The 18,771-nt window shown below is 38.0% G+C and overlaps 1 protein-coding gene and 1 long non-coding RNA gene across 2 annotated transcripts in view; both read right to left on the reverse strand.

The window, feature by feature from the left end:
- The window catches only part of LOC127874334 (valine--tRNA ligase-like), a 51,963-nt gene extending 33,354 nt beyond the window's left edge, over window positions 1-18,609 (reverse strand). The window contains exons 1-4 of the mRNA XM_052418580.1: window positions 18,280-18,609; window positions 9,444-9,528; window positions 6,521-6,621; window positions 1,371-1,495 (exon numbers count right to left, since the gene is read on the reverse strand). Coding sequence (XP_052274540.1) covers window positions 1,371-1,495; window positions 6,521-6,621; window positions 9,444-9,528; window positions 18,280-18,459 — 491 coding nt within the window. The 5' untranslated portion in view covers window positions 18,460-18,609. The remainder of the gene's footprint in view (window positions 1-1,370; window positions 1,496-6,520; window positions 6,622-9,443; window positions 9,529-18,279) is intronic.
- Window positions 15,984-18,072, reverse strand: LOC127874343 (uncharacterized). Its single transcript, XR_008046827.1, has 2 exons — window positions 16,234-18,072; window positions 15,984-16,104 (listed from the first exon to the last, which is right to left on the reverse strand). It is a non-coding gene; the product is annotated as an uncharacterized LOC127874343 (long non-coding RNA).
- Window positions 18,610-18,771: the final 162 nt, after the last annotated feature.

Consider the following 18,771-nt stretch of genomic DNA (forward strand, 5'->3'; position numbering starts at 1 on the left):
CAAACCCTTGGCCTCCTGGTCTCTCGGCAGACATTATATCCAATACATCATAGCCACCTTGAGCAGCAACTAGTACCTTTTGTGACCATAGATATTTCCCTACAGTATATCAGTATTTATTATATATTTATAAATAATCTGACAAAAACATTCCCGTTTTTGTGGAACCAAATACAGTATTCAAAGGCTGGAAAAACCTTTTGAATGATGTCAAAAATATACACATCATAATGTCTTCCTGATTGTATTAAATATTTGCGTAGTTTACCCCCAAATTTGTGTAATTTGGGATGGAGGGGGGGGGGGAATTTTTGCATAATTAGCTGCATTGGTAATGCTGTTTTCATTTGTAAAAGAATAGAATATTTAATGGCTGTGATGTTCCAATCCTTTGTTTTGCACTTGTTGATTGTGTGATGTATTCAACTCACCCAGAAAGTGAAATACAACTCTGCACAATCAACACATTTGAACACTTCAGTCATGTTATAGTTTCTATTTATGTCATGAGAATAATCTATGAAGACAAATTGCTACCAGAAAAAAATGTTAAGTTCTTCCTGAGGTGTGAGCACAAAACTTAAATAAACAAGCAAATTCGTTGAATAGATATCCCCCGCCAATATGCTTCTGGACACAAAAGTGTTATATTTGACACTCAAAAAAGCATTTTTTCACGATACAAAGGGCCACAACTCCGTTATTTACAGATGGTGTACAATGCCATTTGGCGTGCATCATCCTAGTATCCATATATATACTCATACCCCTTTCAATGAAATCCGTCAAAGCACTTCCGAGATATGGCTCTGGACAGACGGAAAGACGGACGGACAACGCCAAAACAATATCCTTCCACCGATGGGGGGGGCATAACAAGACCTGTGTTTGTAAAACACAATGACCATACTGCACTTTAAAACCGCACTGCAGCTATTTTAGAAAAAAAATTGAAGTCCAAAGCCAATAAATTCGCCGAAAATCAATGGACCGGAACTAAACTCACACTTAATCTGTGAGTCATGTATAAAGACTCATATACTAAAAAGCAGCTACGGTACATATCTGTAAGTGTTGTGTAAAAAAACACTTGGAAATCAGAAATTGTTTAAGTCCAAGACCCATTAACTTTGCCAAAAATCAATGGAGCAGAACGAAACTCACACTTCATCTGTAAGTCATGTTGGTAGACTCACATACCAAAACCCAGCTCCATATCTGAAAGTGTTGCCTAAAAAACCTCCGTGAAAAAAAATCCCGGGGGGGACTGCCGGACGGACAGTCAGACTGCTCTATACAACCCTACTGGGGGCATAAAAATCTCAAATAAACCAGTTTATACAGAATCTGAGGGACCTTAACCCCCGTACCATCTTGTTAGGCAGTCCTCTACAGCGTTGGTCAGTGCATGCCCCAGATGCAAGGATCCCGTGACATTTGGTGGAGGGATCACCATCATAAACAGGCCTCTCTTCTCCGTGTCCATTGCGGGATCCTATCATGAACAAATTGAGAAGTGATGTGCAAAAACTGACAATCTGCCACATGCCGCCAACGTAGCTCTAGACCAGCCTGTGCATTCAAGCAGTCTGGGCAGGAGCTACCATGTCTACCATAAACTCATGCAAGGTGTGGTGGGCTTATTATGACTCCTCATACGAGTATAGAGATGCAAAGGAATATCTGGAGCTACACTCCAAGGATATATCTTAACCCTTTCCCACTTAGATACGTATTTTGATGTGTTTGTAGTCTCTTAGAAAATTATATTTAATTGAAGACCTTTCTTCAAGTTTGAAAGGCTTCATTTCCAACCCTTAGATACTGATGAGCAGCAGCATTAAACCTGAACAGTATTCATCAAGATTGTGCCTAAATGTGGCTTTTAGGATGGTAACAAGAATTTCCTAAGATTTGACCTGATAACGTAGTTTTTGGCAGCATGTAACCCAGAATCAAGCTCTCTTAAATTTTGTCAAGGTAAATATTTTCACCAAGTTTCATTAAGATTTAGTCATAAAATCTGGGTGACACATGTGACCCAAATTCAATCTCAGCCTATATATTTTCAGATTAAATATTCTGAGCAAGTTTTATCAAGAATGGATAAAATATGTGGAGTGTATTGTAATAAAGAGCTTAGGTGGACATAGGGTGACCATAGGAGCTCAGTATGTGGAGTGTATTGTAATAAAGAGCTTAGGTGGACATAGGGTGACCATAAGAGCTCAGTATGTGGAGTGTATTGTAATAAAGAGCTTAGGTGGACATAGGGTGACCATAGGAGCTCAGTATGTGGAGTGTATTGTAATAAAGAGCTTAGGTGGACATAGGGTGACCATAAGAGCTCAGTATGTGGAGTGTATTGTAATAAAGAGCTTAGGAAGACATATGGTGACCATAAGAGCTCAGTATGTGGAGTGTATTGTAATAAAGAGCTTAAGTGGACATAGGGTGACCATAAGAGCTTAGGTGGACATAGGGTGACCCATAAGAGCTTAGGTGGACATAGGGTGACCATAAGAGCTTAGGTGGACATAGGGTGACCATAAGAGCTAAGGTGGACATGGGTGACCATAAGAGCTTAGGCGGACATAGGGTGACCATAAGAGCTTTGTTGGACATGGGTGACCATAAGAGCTTAGGCGGACATAGGGTGACCATAAGAGCTTAGGTGGACAAATGGGACCATAAGAGCTTAGGTGGACAAATGGTGACCATAAGAGCTTAGGTGGACATAGGGTCACCATAAGAGCTTAGGTGGACATAGGGTGACCATAAGAGCTCAGTATGAGCTTTTATGTTCAGGGAAAACTTGGCTTAATGCATTTGCAATGAGTGCGATCCCATAGTAGCCTATGCAGTCCGCACTGGCTTATCAAGGACCACTTTTTCTGCTTGTTTATTATTTTTTTCTAAAGAAGTCTTTTCCCTGGAAATAAACAGTTTAAGAAGAAAGTGTCGTCCCTGATTAACCTGTGGCAGTGCAAACTGCACCAACTTATCTTGGAGGACACGTAACGCACATGCATTTTTAATGGGTTGAGAAGGTATGTTTCTATACATTTTTTGATGAATTAATCTTCATTCAATCGCACAACATTGCCCGATTTAAAACAAGGATATCAGTAAAACTGATGGATGCTCCCCAATGATGCTTTGTCGATATATGGGTTAATTGTGTGGAGAAAAAGTGTGATCTTGAGAAAATCTATTATTAGCCTCGGTGACCTTGACCCCAGTGACCTCAAACCTCATCAAGAGGTAGAGGTCCATGCAAAGTACCTACATGCCAAATATGTAAGAGATTGGTAAACAAGATGTGTTTGTGAAACACAATGTCCCCCTATATGATGTTTGACCTTGAAGGATGACCTTGACCTTGTGAAGGATGACCTTGACCTTTCACCACTCAAAATGTGCAGCTCCATGAGATACACATGCATGCCAAATATCAAGTTGCTATCTTCAATATTGCAAATGTATTCATAAAATAAGCGACTTGGGCCACATATATTTGACCTCTGACCTTGAAGGATGACCTTGACCTTAGCCTTTCACCACTCAAAATGTGCAGCTCCATGAGATGCACATGCATGCCAAATATCAAGTTGCTATCTTCAATATTGCAAAAGTATTTATAAAATAAGCGATTTGGGCCACATATATTTAACCTCTGACCTTGAAGGATGACCTTGACCTTGACCTTTCACCACTCAAAATGTGCAGCTCCATGAGATACACATGCATGCCAAATATCAAGTTGCTATCTTCAATATTGCAAAAGTATTCATAAAATGAGCGATTTTGGCCACATATATTTGACCACTGACCTTGAAGGATGACCTTGACCTTGACCTTTCACCACTCAAAATGTGCAGCTTCATGAGATACACATGCATGCCAAATATAAAGTTGCTATCTTCAATATAGCAAAAGTTATTGCAAAATGTTAAAGTTGGCGCAAACAGACAGACAGACCAACGGACCAACAGACCAACAGACAGACAGGGCAAAAACAATATGTCCCCCACTATTATAGTGGGGGACATAAAAAGTGAAGGCGCTATGAGAAACTGTAACAAAAGTGTGACGGAAAATCTATTACTAGCCTCGTGACCTTGACCTTGACCCCAGTGACGTCAAACCTCATCAAAAGGGAGAGGTCCATGCAAGGTACCTACATGCCAAATATGTAAGAGATCGGTAAAATAGTGAAGGCGCTATGAGAAACTGTAACAAAAGTGTGACGGAAAATCTATTATTAGCCTCGGTGACCTTGACCCCAGTGATGTCAATCATCATCAAAAGGTAGAGGTCCATGCAAGATACCTACATGCCAAATATGTAAGAGATCGGTAAAATAGTGAAGGCGCTATGAGAAACTGTAACAAAAGTGTGACAAAAGGAAGTACGGAGGTACAAACTGGCAACTATATGCTCCCCATATATATATATGGGGAGAATTAAAAGAGCGATATATACTGAAACAAGAGGGCCATGATGGCCCTGAATCTCTCACCTGACTAACCAAATACAATCCCCAACCCAGATTTCATCAAGATAAACATTCTGACCAAATTTCATAAAGATTAGATGAAAACTGTGACCTCTATTGTCTACACAAGGTTTTTCTATTATTTGACCTAGTGATCTAGTTTTTGACCCCAGGTGACCCAAATACAATCCCAACCCAGATTTCAACAAGATAAACATTCTGATCAAATTTTATCAAGATTGGATGAAAACTGTGACCTTGATTGTCTACACAAGGCTTTTCTATTATTTGACCTAGTTTTCGACCTAGTGACCTAGTTTTTGACCTCAGATGACCCAAATACAATCCCAACCCAGATTTTATCAAGATAACATTCTGACTAAATTTCATAAAGATTGAATGAAAACTGTGACCTCTACTGTCTACACAAGGTTTTTCTACTATTTGACCTAGTTTTTGACCCCAGATGACCCAAATACAATCCCAAACAAGATTTCATCAAGATAAACATTCTGACCAAATTTCATAAAGACTGGATGAAAACTGTGACCTCTACTGTCTACACCAGGTATTTCTATTATTTGACCTAGTTTTTGACCTAGTGACCTAGCTTTTGACCCCAGATGACCCAAATACAATCCCAACCCAGATTTCATCAAGATAAACATTCTGACCAAATTTCATAAAGATTGGATGAAAACTGCGACCTCTATTGTCTACAGAAAGTTTTTCTATTATTTGACCTATTATGTGACCTAGTTTTTGACCATGTGACCTAGTTTTTTAACCCAGATGACCCAAATACAATCCCAACCCAGATTTCATCAAGAACATTCTGACCAAATTTCATAAAAATTGGATGAAAACTGTGACCTCTACTGTCTACACAAACAAATTGTTGACAGACGGATGGACGGATGCACACACGCACACACATTTGGATGCCGGACATCACATGGTCACATAAGCTCCAGGGGTCTCGCGAGTGGGCGATTTTTTCGCCAAATTAATCTTAACTTCGCACATTAATTTCATGAAGGCGAAGTGACTTCTCCTCCCTTTTATGATTTACTTTGTGCCAGAAATTGACTGATTAAAATCAATTTGATGTGGAGAATTGGACACAGAAGGATTCTCAGCCATAAGTTGCCCCATGTACAGGTCATGCAAAGTTGACCATTAAAAAGAACAGTCTGGAGCTATTACACTTCTTGAAATTGTTAATAGACGATGCCTTGATTAATTGCCTTGTGCTGGCTACCAATAACTATGCTTCAGCAATGTTAAATGGCCCATTAAAATAATACTAAGGAATAATCAAATGGGAAGATGTAACCTAGCACTGGCAATAAATATGGGGCTCATTTACAGGTCAGATTTGGAATCTCTACTGTAAAATGAGATTTTAAATGAATTTTAAATTTAAAACAAATATTTGTGACAAAATATGAATTTGATTTAATGTTGAATTGCTTAAAATTAACAAGGAAGTAAAAAGATTCTAAACATTACTGGCTTGTTACAATTGAAGTTTATTTGATACACCTGTTCAGGAAAAAATAATTAAAAGTACAATCATAATCAACAATTAATAATATAAGAAAAATGTTGGTTTTATACACTTAACATGTCTTATTGTATAAAACGAGTGAAGAGTTGATTGCACGTTGAACAGAAACCACTTATCCGTTAAGTTGCTGCAAAATATACGTAAAACTAAGATCTATGACGCAAATGTACCATTTCTCCCAAAGAAGTGACTTCTCCCTAAATTTTGAGCCTAGCTAGACCCCTGAAGCTCACCATGTCACTTCGTGACAGGTGAGCTAAAAACATATAAACCGTTATAGCCATTTAAAATGAAATTACAGTACATCCGGGCCTGAGCGCCACATCTGAAGTTGCATAGGCTCATTTCTTAATGCACTTCAAAAAAGAGGTGGCGCCCGTGATAAACGGAGGTGAACAAAGCTCATTTAAAAATGATGGCCCAACAATGTGAACTCCTTAAATACTACGTACATTATATTCAGGTTTGAAGAACTGCTGCTTGACCCACCACTTGTACCAGGCAGCTTCCACGTAGGAAGGACTGTAGGCCTCAGGCATTGGGCATGATGTGTCTAGAATGTACGTAATATCTGGGTAAGGGTTGACATTTACCGGTAATATTTGAAAATGATTATCAAATGAAAAAACTAGAATTAACATTAACAGAAGTCCAAGTTTCCAGGGCAAGCAACAATTTTGTATTTATATGTAAACATAAAATTTTCTCATTTGATGGGAAAAAACAAAACCTAACAGTGCTTTTTTCTAACATTTTGGAAATAGGGCGAGCCCTTTGGAGTGGGAAACAAGAGGGCCATGATGGCCCTGTATCGCTCCACTGTTTTTATGCGAAAAAAGCGTGCAATGCGCATGGGTTGAAATGTACTCAAGCATGTGACTTTCTCTTTCTATCCCTCGTCCCACTGGGCGCTTAAAGTTGGAAGGGTGAGCATTTTTATAAATAAATTTGGCCCCAGGGGCATAATTTGAACAAACTTGGTAGAGAACTATAAGACATCACTACATACCAAATTTGGTAGCCCTAGGCCCAATGGTTATGGACAGGAAGATTTTTAAAGTTTGCACAAAATAGGCTTTATATAAGCATATGTTCAGTCTTGTGACCCATGGAACAGGGTCAAATTTGAGCCCAGGGGAATAATTTGAACAAATTTGGTAGAGGACTATTAGACATCACTACATACCAAATTTAGTAGCCCTATGCTCTATAATTATGAACAAGAAGATTTTTAAAGTTTGCACAAAATAGGCCTTATTTACCGGTAAGCATATGTTCATTTTTGTGACCCCCGGGACAGGGGCATAATTTGAAAAAACTTGGTAGAGAAAGATTTTAATACATACCAAATTTGGTAGAAATAGGCCCAATGGTTACAGACAAGAACATTTTTAAAGTTTGCACAAAATAGGATTTATATAAGCATAGGTTCAATTTTGTGACCCATGGGGAACGGTCAAAGTTGATCCCAGGGGCTTAATTTGAACAAACTTGGTAGAGGACTATTAGATGTCACTACATACCAAATTTGGTAGCCCTATGCCATAAGGTTATGGACAAGTAGATTTTCAAAGTTTGCACAAAATAGGCCTTATTTAAGAGTATGTTCATTTTTGTTACCACTGGGGCAGGGTCAAATTTGACCCCAGGGGCATAATTTGCACAAACTAAGTAGAGAACTATGAGACGTCACTACATACCAAATTTGGTAGCCCTAGGCCCTACGGTTATGGACAGAAAGATTTAAAAAGTTTGCACAAAATAGGCTTTATATAAGCATATGTTCATTTTTGTGACCCAGGGGCAGGGTCAAATTTGAACAAACTTGGTAGAGGACTATTAGATGTCACTACATACCAAATTTAGTAGCCCTATGCCATACGGTTATGGACAAGTAGATTTTTAAAGTTTGCACAAAATAGGCCTTATTTAAGCGTATGTTCATTTTTGTGACCCCCGGGGCAGGGTCAAATTTGACCCCAGGGGCATAATTTGAACAAACTTAGTAGAGAACTATTAGATGTCACAACATACCGAATTTGGTAGCCCTAGGCCCTACCGTTATGGACATGTAGAGTTTAAAAGTTTGCACAAAAAAGGCTTTATATAAGCATATGTTCATTTGTGTGACCCCGGGGGCAGGGTCAAATTTGACCCCAGGGGCATAATTTGAACAAATTTGGTAGAGGACTATTAGATGTCACTACATACCAAATGTGGCAGCACTAGGCCCAATGGTTATGGACAGAAATATTTTTAAAGTTTGCACAAAATAGGCTTTACATATGTTCAATTTATTGACCCCCGGGGCATAATTTGAACATTTGAAAGAGGTTCACCCCAGGAACATTTGTGAGAAGTTCTATCAGAATTGGACTTGTAGTTTAGGAGAAGAAGATGTTTAAAGAAAAAGTAAAAGCACGGACGCACGCACGACAGACACAGGACCATGACATAAGCCCTGCTGGCCTCTATCCAGTGGAGCTATAAAATCACACAGTCAAATTGACAATATTGGGGAAAAAAATGTTGTTTTTTCCCCAAAAATGCTTTAAAATAGAGAATACAATTTTTGTTTCTATTACAGCTTAACAGGAAGATGAACTAAACGTTTACATTTATTTAAAAAAAAGATTTGTTTGTGTGTGTGTGTGAAATCTTAAATTCTAAATTTAAGACATCCATTTCAGAAATTGTATACATTATGAGATTGAGAATGGGGTTGAAATCAGCTTCAATTTGGCAAAAAATAGCACTGCCCACCAATATGAATTACCGTAACTACTCTAAGTGTTCAGACACTTAAAATTAATTTAAAAAATGTGTATCCCAAAAAAGTACAAAAAAATATAGGTGTCAGAAAATTTAGAGAATGTGTGTTATGCTTGTTTGTCAATTATTAAATTGAAATAAAAACAATGAATCAACATGCAATAATTTGATTGTTGTACACTCTTCTGTCTTTGCAATAAAATAAATACAACTTCACATCTTTGCAATCTATTACCTGAAATTATTCATTAAAATATAAAAACATTAAACTTATAGCTTTCTTAATCAGTATCATTTCAACGCTGTTTGAAAAAAACATTGTTTATCATCTGTTACACAATAATGCAAATGTAATGGGGCATTCCCTTCCGGCTTTAATCTGCCAGTTTTTATGACTTCAATCTGATTGCAAAAACACATTATCGAGGGGTCATCAGATAAGCAAAAACAGGACCAAAATCTCTTAAAATATCACTGTAAAATTGACTGTCCGAAAATTAAGAGTCTTTAATTATGGACAAAAATCTGTATGTCCGAAAAGTTAGAGGCACTTAAATTCCAATTCAGTTCATATAATGCGGAATGATAACACAACATGAATACCTTTCTTCTCTCCATCAGGTGTATTACTCTCATACTTTACAACAGCTTTTTCTTTTGGCTCAGGTTTCTTTTTCTTACTTTCACCCTGCAAACAGATTATTAGTAAGGAAATAAAATGTCACTGACCAGCATCTCAATTCTAAGTTAAGATCTGCCAAAGGTAGACTGCATTATGGTAAAATATTCCACCACATTCTGTGCATGTGCATGTTTGTTTTGCAATGAATAATCACCTTCCATGTGGTGCAGGAGGAGTCATAAATCATGTTCAGATTGGTAAAATTATTGAATTTCTGGACAAACAAAATTCATTTTTACTTGATGTGGCTAATTTTTATTCTGACAATTAAGAAAACAATATTCAAATCTGTTTTGGACAATAATGAAGTACATGTTTAAATATGTGACACAAAAACTGGAACATGTAAAGAACATACTCAACAAGATATGTGTTTGTCAGAAACACTATGTCCCCTTTTGCGCCGCTTTGAAGCTATATATTTGACCTTTGACCTTAACCTTTCACCACTCAAAATGTGCAGCTTCATGAGATACACATGCATGCCAAATATCAAGTTGCTATCTTCAATATTGCAAAAGTTATTGCAAATGTTAAAGTTGGGGCAAACAAATGAACAAACAAACACACAAACCAACAGACAGGGCAGGGTTCTCAATAAGAGCCGGCTGCCGGCCAAATAGGCCTTTTGAAATCAGATTTTGGCTGGTTGAAAACTTGATTTGGAAAATCGGCAATTTGATTTTTCGAAATGTGCATGTCTTTTCGGTACGTTTGCTCCCATTTGCTACTTAGCAAAGACGTCGGTTCATTATCTCCCTTAACGCATTACAACAACGACAATGAAATGGCGCATATTGGAATCGGTCAAAAAGCAGTAAAATATTTTGACGTTTTGTTCATCACATATAAAGTTAAAATTTTACAAAAGTAATAAAAAGCTTGTTCCATTGATCTTTTGTTAGTTAAAAAGCTAAAATTCATAAAATACACACACAAATGCTCACATTTAAGTGTCTGGTTGACCACTAAAATAGCCATAAAATGGCCCAAAATGCAGGCAATCAAGTGCTCAATTTTAAAACTTTCAGGGGGGGCAGATATTGATTTAACATTTTACATAGGATCATATGACTATGTTCTATGCAAGCTCACGTTAAAATCATTCATCCGTGACGATTGGACGCTTCAGCACGTGGGGTAGGTGTGGTTCTATATTTTTGCACGTGAAAATGTTGAAACGTGATTTAATTCTAGTTTTATTTCAATTTAATTATTTTAGGTGGGTTCTTACATAAGGAAAACATAAAATTAATTTACAAAACAATATAGCTCGTATGAATATTCAGGCGCGAATTACAAAAAGAGAGTCACTTGGCTAGGTGAAGGCGGTATAGAAAGTTCGTATGCTATTGTTGAGTATATCGGAACCTTTCCTAGGCTGACTGCACATGGAAATTCGGTACAAAAAACAGAATTCTTAAGAACTCCTGACTATGTACTTGACGATGTTCGGGACTTATTGCCCAAAATGCATCCCCAACAAATTTACGAAGCGCTACAGTCAAAATATGACGAGGTTACCAGACCGAAAAGTATCGCTCAGATACAAGACATAAAGAAATATGTGAACAATACAGCCAGACAAGATGGACAAGGGCATAGAAAAAAACAGGTTAATCAAATAGTCGTTTTGGAAAACCTGGTTTCTTATAGTGATGATTTTGTTCGCTCGGTCATCAGGACGAACGGAAAGACACCATTCGTCGTTCTTTATACAGACGAACAGCTGACGGATATAAACAATATCTGCTGCACTGGAAAATCGGTTTTGAGGATAGACAAAACATTCAACCTTTGCGACTTGCACATAACAGTAACTTGCTTTAAACAAGTTTCTGTAACCCGGCCACAGACTGACCAACCACCAATTTTCATAGGTCCCATGTTTCTTCGCGACAATAGCGACTTTGAAACATTTTCTCATTTTCTATCTCATCTCAAGACAAAACTGGACTCGACAAACACAAAACTTGATCGACTTGTAATTGGGTCAGATGACGAGAGGTCAATAGTCAAAGCCTCCAAGACAGTATTTCACGACAGTACGCATGTGCTTTGCACACGTCATTTACGCCAAAACACTAAACATCGACTAACCGACGATGCCATCAACAAACAGTTGAGGAATGAAATTTTAGATACAATTTACGGTGATGATGGCATCATACATGCATATGACGACATCTGCTTTGATCACCGATGCCACCGTCTGGAACAGCAGTTGACAGGTGTATCCAGCAAATTTCTTGATTATTTCAAATCAAAACTGAAGCCCCAGTTAAGAGAGTTTGTAAATAGACCGAACCGTTTGGATTTGGTGGATGACAACTAGATAAACAACAATTGTGAGTCAATAAATCATGTTCTGAAACAGTCAATTGACTGGAAGACAAAGCCCTTGACTGAACTAGTGGATACGCTACGATCCATAGTTAACCGACAATATCGGGACTTAAAGAGTGCACTGCTGGGCACTGGAGAATACAGACTGTCTGAAATGTTCCAGTCATTCAAAGTTTCAAAATCTGATTGGATTTCTATGACGGACGGACAGAGAGACAAACACTACAAGAGGTTTCGGACGACTCTTTTAGATTCGAAAGGTCTCATAACCTCAACTGACACACAAACAACCATAGTCGCACCAAAGACTCATGGTAAAAAACCTAATCAGCTCAAGCGAAAGGTCAATGCTAAGACTACTACCATCAAAAGAAAAAAGGAGGACTAAGCTTGCTTTTGCTTGACAAGTACGCCGCGAATCTCTTGTGTGTCACGTGTTAACACGTGGTGATAACTTTTCAAGTAAAAACTGTTATGCAATACGTGGTGGTAAGTTTTCAAGTAAAAACTGTTATTCAATACGTAATAGGTGCTTAGATAACATTTTACAATGTTTTCTTATTTATTTTAGAATTTGCAATGTATAATTTCAAAAAATTATATGTATGATATCAGAAAATTATACAATGGATTTACGCTTACACATATTTCATGCTATTTTAATCTTGAAGTACATGTAAATGTTCACTTGTTACATACATTGTCAAACTATTTAAACCTTTTACATCTTACATGTTATGTTAACCTTCGGAAGTGCTATACAATTTAACAGCAGTTTCCATAGTATTACATTTACCCGATAAGTTCACGAATGTGTAATTCGGTAATCTATATTCACTTTTTAAATTAATTCCGACATGTTTAGCAATTGAAAACATTGTGATTAAGGATAACTCTATTACATTTAAGTTCATTAAATATTTTTGTGTACGTGTTCATTTACATTTCCCTCTTTTATTTCATATAATTTGTATGCTTTTGTTGATGATGATGCTTAATTCATTTATAATAAAGTATGTAATATTATTAATATCCATTTGCTTTTTACTATTATTGCTTTTTCCGTTACTCCATTTATAACTTTCAACTACCTGAATTACACCTTCAAATCGCACACCAAACTGAATGTGTAATTCATTTCTTGGGTAAATATGGGAGTGGACTGGAATTCGGTGAAAGTGTAATTCGGTCCTCAATTAAATATAAAATGTGTAATTGGGTAATTACTTAGCAATTCTTTATCATCTTTAGGCTCTTATCAAATTAAAATCGACATGTTGAGCATTTTGTGATAAAAGAATCAATTAAATATTTTAAGTGGAATTTGGTTTTAAGATATGTGCACATTTCACCTTTTCCAACTGTCGTCTTAAAAGATTACAAGAGGGCCATGATGGCCCTGAATCGCTCACCTGACTCATTAAGATCAGATGAAAACTATGACCTCTATTGTCTACACAATGTTTTTCTATGATTTGACCTACTGACCTAGTTCCTGACTCTAGATGACCCAAATACAATCCCAATCCAGATTTCATCAAGATAAACATTCTGACCACAGTTCATAAATATTGGATGAAAACTGTGACCTCTATTGTCAACACAAGGTTTTTCTATTTATTTGACCTAGATTTTTACCCCAGATGACCCAAATACAATCCCACCCAGATTTCATCAAGAATTCTGACCAAATTTCATAAAGGTTGGATGAAAACTGTGATCTCTAATGTCTACACAAGGTTTTTCTATTATTTGACCTAGTGACCTAGTTTTTGACCCCAGATGACACAAATAAAATCCCAACCAAGATTTCATCAAGATAAACATTCTGACCAAATTTCATAAAGATTGGATGAAAACTGTGACCTCTATTGTCTACAGAAGGTTGTTCTATTATTTGACCTAGTGACCTTGTTTTTGACCCCAGATGACCCAAATACAATCCCAAACCGGATTCCATCAAGATAAACATTTTGACCAAATTTCATCAAGATTGGATGCAAACTGTGACCTCTACTGTATACACAAACAAATTGTTGACGGACAGACGCATGGACACACGCAGGCATGCACAACAAACGCCGGACATCACACGATCACATAAGCTCACCGTGTCACTTCATGACAGGTGACCTAAAAATATGTGTCGGAGATAAACATGAACAGTTGTGGTTAAAATCCCATAGAAACAAGGGCTGTTTGTAAAACATGCATGCCCCCCTATATGGGCTATAAGTTGTAGTAGCAGCCATTGTGTGAATACGTTTTTTGTCACTGTGAATGGTGGTGGTGGTGGTGGTGGTGGTGGTGTAGTAGTAGTAGTAGTAGTAGTAGTAGTAGTAGTAATAGTAGTTGTAGTAGTAGTAGTAGTAGTAGTAGTATTAGTAGTAGTAGTAGTAGAAGTAGTAGTAGTAGTAGTAGTAGAAGTAGTAGTAGTAGTAGTAGTGGTAGTAGAAGTAGTAGTAGTAGTAGTAGTAGTAGTAGTAGTAGTAGTAGTAGTAGTAGTAGTAGTAGTAGTAGAGTAGTGGTTTAAAAGCTAGTAGTAGTAGTTAGCAAGTAGTAAGTAGCAAGTCGTAATAGTAGACGTGGTGGTGGTTCGGTGGTGTTCGGTGGTGTGTGTGGTGGGTGCGGTGGTGGTGGTGGTGGTGGTGGTGGCTGGTAGTCTAGTAATATAAGTCGTAGTACTAGTAGTAGTAGTAGAAGTAGTAAGTATAGTAGTAGAAGTAGTAGTAGTAGTAGTAGTAGTAGTAGTAGAAGTAGTAGTAGTAGTAGTAGTAGTAGTAGTAGTAGTAGTAGTAGTAGTAGTAGTAGTAGTAGTGTAGTAGTAGTAGAAGTAGTAGTGGTAGTAGTAGTAGAAGTAGTAGCAGTAGTAGTAGTAGTAGAAGTAGTAGTAGTAGAAGTAGTAGTAGTAGTAGTAGTAGTAGTAGTAGTAGAAGTAGTAGTAGTAGTAGTAGTAGCAGTAGCAGTAGCAGAAGCAGTAGCAGCATACAAGACCAATACTTAAGAATGATCAAATGGGAAAAGGTAACCTAGCACTGGCAGTAAATATGGGGCTCATTTACAGGTCAGATTTGGGATCTCTGCTGTAAAATGAGATTTTGAATGAATTAAAGGGAGGCAAATCTGTAATAAAAAGAACATGCATAAACCGTAGTTGTTTCCCTTGTTTGAACCATGCTAAATCCTTTCAAGTTTGGAAAGAATGGGATGAAAAATTTGGACTTTATTGCATAAACACCATTTTCTCAATTCAAGGGGAGGTAATTCTGTACTTCACGGACCAATAATGCTCATTTTTTTGTAGGGTTCGTGTCCTCATTGATATAAAGACACTGTGCAAATTTGGAAAGGATCGGACAAAAAATGTGGAAGATTTTTGAAAGTTTTCACAAAATAGGCAAAAACGAATAAACATGCAAAGTTCAACGAGCTCCTGCGGCCATGTTTTTTGACGAATCAAATTTCTTTGAACAACTTTTTCAGGGGAGCCTTCAAAGGTCATCCCTGTGAAATTTTTTGAAAATCTGATGAGCGGTTTCTGACAAGAAGATTTTTTAAGGTTTTTACCATATATGGTCATGGCGGCCATCTTGGTTATGTGATCAAATTTTTTTTAACAATTCTTTTGTCCCATGACCTAGGGATGCTCCACATGAAATTAAGTTGAAATTGGCTCAATGGTTTAGTAGAAGAAGATGTTTACAAATTGTTTACAGACAGACAGACGGACGGACGCCGGATGCAGAGTGATCACAATAGCTCACCCCGAGCTATCGCTCAGGTGAGCTAAAAAGCTGAAACATGACACAATTAACAAAACTATGACGCAACCCTAAAAAATGTAGTTTACTATTAAGTTAAATAAAAACATGTCAGTTAATTTTGGTTGAAGTATAGTGTAATTCGGTAATGATATTCGGTACTCAGTTGTAATTCGGTGAAAAGTGGAATTCGGTTGTAAAACGGTGAAAAGTGGAATTCGGTGTTTCCATGCCTTTTCCATGATCTACAAAACAAAAGCCCCGCACTGTACACCTATTCCATAAAGCAAATTGGGTCAACTTTCAACAATACATTGTTTCTAGGTCCCCTACCATGTTCACAAATTACCAATCTAAGTCCATCGAAGAGCTATGGACTGAATTCAAGGACCTTCTCCGAGAGGGATCAAACCTCTTTATTCCCTCAAAGAGGTTAGGATCAAAACCCTCTCTTCCCTGGATCACCCAAAGTATCCTAAGACAAATAAGAAAAAGAAATAAATTGTATGTTAAACAGAAAACTGGCAGTCCCAAGGTCAAACAACAGTATAGAAAACTCAGAAATCAGGTTAAAAATAAAATAAATCAGGCCCACAACAGTTACCTTGAATACGTACTCGAAGCGCAGTCCGGTGATCCAGACACCCCCCACATAGGTCAAAATTTCTCCCGTAAGAAGCTCTTCTCCACAATCAAAAATGCTAAACAGGATACCCAAGGTATCGCTCCTCTACTGGAAAATGATAATCTTATCACTGATAGCAAGGGTCAAGCAAACTTCCTCAATCGCCAATTTCAGTCCGTCTTCACCCCAATGAATCCTCTAAAATTAGGTCAACTCTGTTTAATGAAAGCCCAAACCCTGTTTAGAAACACCCCTAAGACAAAATACTCCAAAATGCCCGAAATCTCCATAAGTGTAAGTGGTGTCCAAAAGCTTCTGTCCAACTTGCAGACTGGCAAAGCTTGCGGCCCTGACAATATCAAGCCTATTGTCCTTAAAAATCTAAGCGTACAAATTGCCCCCTTGGTTACCAGAATCTTTCAAAAATCTCTAGACACAGGCACGGTCCCCTCCGACTGGATCAAGGCGAACGTCACCCCCCTTTTCAAAAAAGGCGACAAAAGTAACCCTGCTAACTACAGGCCGATTTCACTGACATGTGTTCTTTGCAAAGTCATGGAACATATCGTCGCCTCAAACATCACCAAACACTTCCAGGTCAACAACATTCTTTTCCATCTCCAGCATGGCTTTAGGTCAAAACTGTCATGCGAGACACAGCTCATAGGACTTGTAGAGGACTTATCCAGGAACCTTATTCATGGTCAACAAACAGATCTAATACTCCTGGATTTCTCGAAAGCGTTCGACAAGGTCAATCACATGAAGTTACTCTACAAACTGCACCAACACGGCATCCAAGATAGTACATTACAATGGGTCAAATCTTTCCTTATAGGTCGACTTCAGTCTGTCTTGGTAAATGGTGACAATTCAGACGAGGTTCCAGTCACATCAGGTGTCCCCCAGGGCTCTGTTCTCGGCCCTCTCCTCTTCTTGCTCTACATAAACGATCTGCCAGAAAACATAGTGTCACAGGTCCGGTTATTTGCTGATGACACTGCTGTCTACATCACGGTCAACAATCCCACTGAACAAAATACCCTGCAAGAAGATCTAGATCGGCTACAAAAATGGGAACACACTTGGGATATGGAATTTAATCCTTCCAAGTGTACGGTTATGAACATCACCAGGTCAAAACGTCCCTACAAATCCACTTACACACTCCACGGTCATATTCTAGAAACAGTTAGTGATGCTAAATACTTGGGTGTTAGCATCACATCTGACCTCAGCTGGAATAAACACATAAACCAGGTTACTGCAACAGCCAGTCAAACACTAAACTTCATCAAACGAAACATTCCCATAAAACACCCACGCATTAGAGAATTTGCCTTCAAAACCCTGGTCCGCCCACAACTTGAGTATAGTAGCTCAGTGTGGAGCCCACACACACAACACAACATAAACAAGATCGAGATGGTCCAACGCAGGGCCGCTCGATGGGTTACAAATGATTACTCATATCACAACAGTGTCACACACATGCTAGACAAATTAGGGTGGCGTTCACTTGAGAACAGAAGGTATGACTCCCGGCTACTGATGTTCTATAAAATTGTCAACAGACTGGTTGCTGTACCAATGCCTCCCTATGTCACTCCTCCGACCCGGCTCACTAGACATTTGCACCCTCTTTCATTCAGACAAATCCCTACTCCAAGCAACTACTATAAATTCTCCTTCTATCCAGCCACTATTGTCCTATGGAACTCTCTACCAGCCAATATTGTACAGGCACCTACCCTGGACCAGTTTAGGCTGGGGGTGACCAAACTAGACCACAGTTTCTAAGCAGGTTGGCTGTTTTTAACCTTTAATCTGTATATTCCTTCTTTTAACTAACACTATCACCTTTGTTTCTATGTCTCACAAATACATTATGTATTACTTTTATCTCCTATACACTTCTTCCTTAATTTCCTAGCACTGACACGCACCTGCTTGTAATGCTAATTGTTGGCGACTAGCAGTATATATAGATAGAGATCTATAATGACAATTTAAACATAATCTTACATCTGCTTCCTTTGCTTTCTTCTGTGCTTCCTCCTCAGCTTTCTTCTTCTTTTTTTCCTCGAACTTAGCCAACTTTTCTGCCTTCTTTTGCTCCTTTGCCAGTTCCTTCTCACTTTTCACTTTGGGCAAAGCACCTTCCCCTGCCCCGGATTGATCGGCAGTTGCTGGTGAATCGGCCATTTTTTAAGTAAAAAGAAACAACTACCTGGTGCACTGACACGATTTAATCAATAACTTCTGTAATTATATACCGGCTTGTTGAATTTGACACATGTGAGTTGTGTCAGAGTTGCGTCAGGGGAGGTCAGGTTTGGTTTTAACCCGGAAGTGATTGTCTTTTTTTATTTTTAATGCACTTGAACCAGTTTTAGCAAAAATTAAAATCGAAATGATTGTCATCCGTTAGACATGTTTGATATGATCTTCAATAGTAAAACCTATAAATTGCATGCATAATCTGAAAACAAAGACATTTTGAAACTGTATTTTGTT

This window comes from Dreissena polymorpha, chromosome 3 (genome assembly GCF_020536995.1).
Source record: "Dreissena polymorpha isolate Duluth1 chromosome 3, UMN_Dpol_1.0, whole genome shotgun sequence".
NCBI lineage: Eukaryota > Metazoa > Mollusca > Bivalvia > Myida > Dreissenidae > Dreissena > Dreissena polymorpha.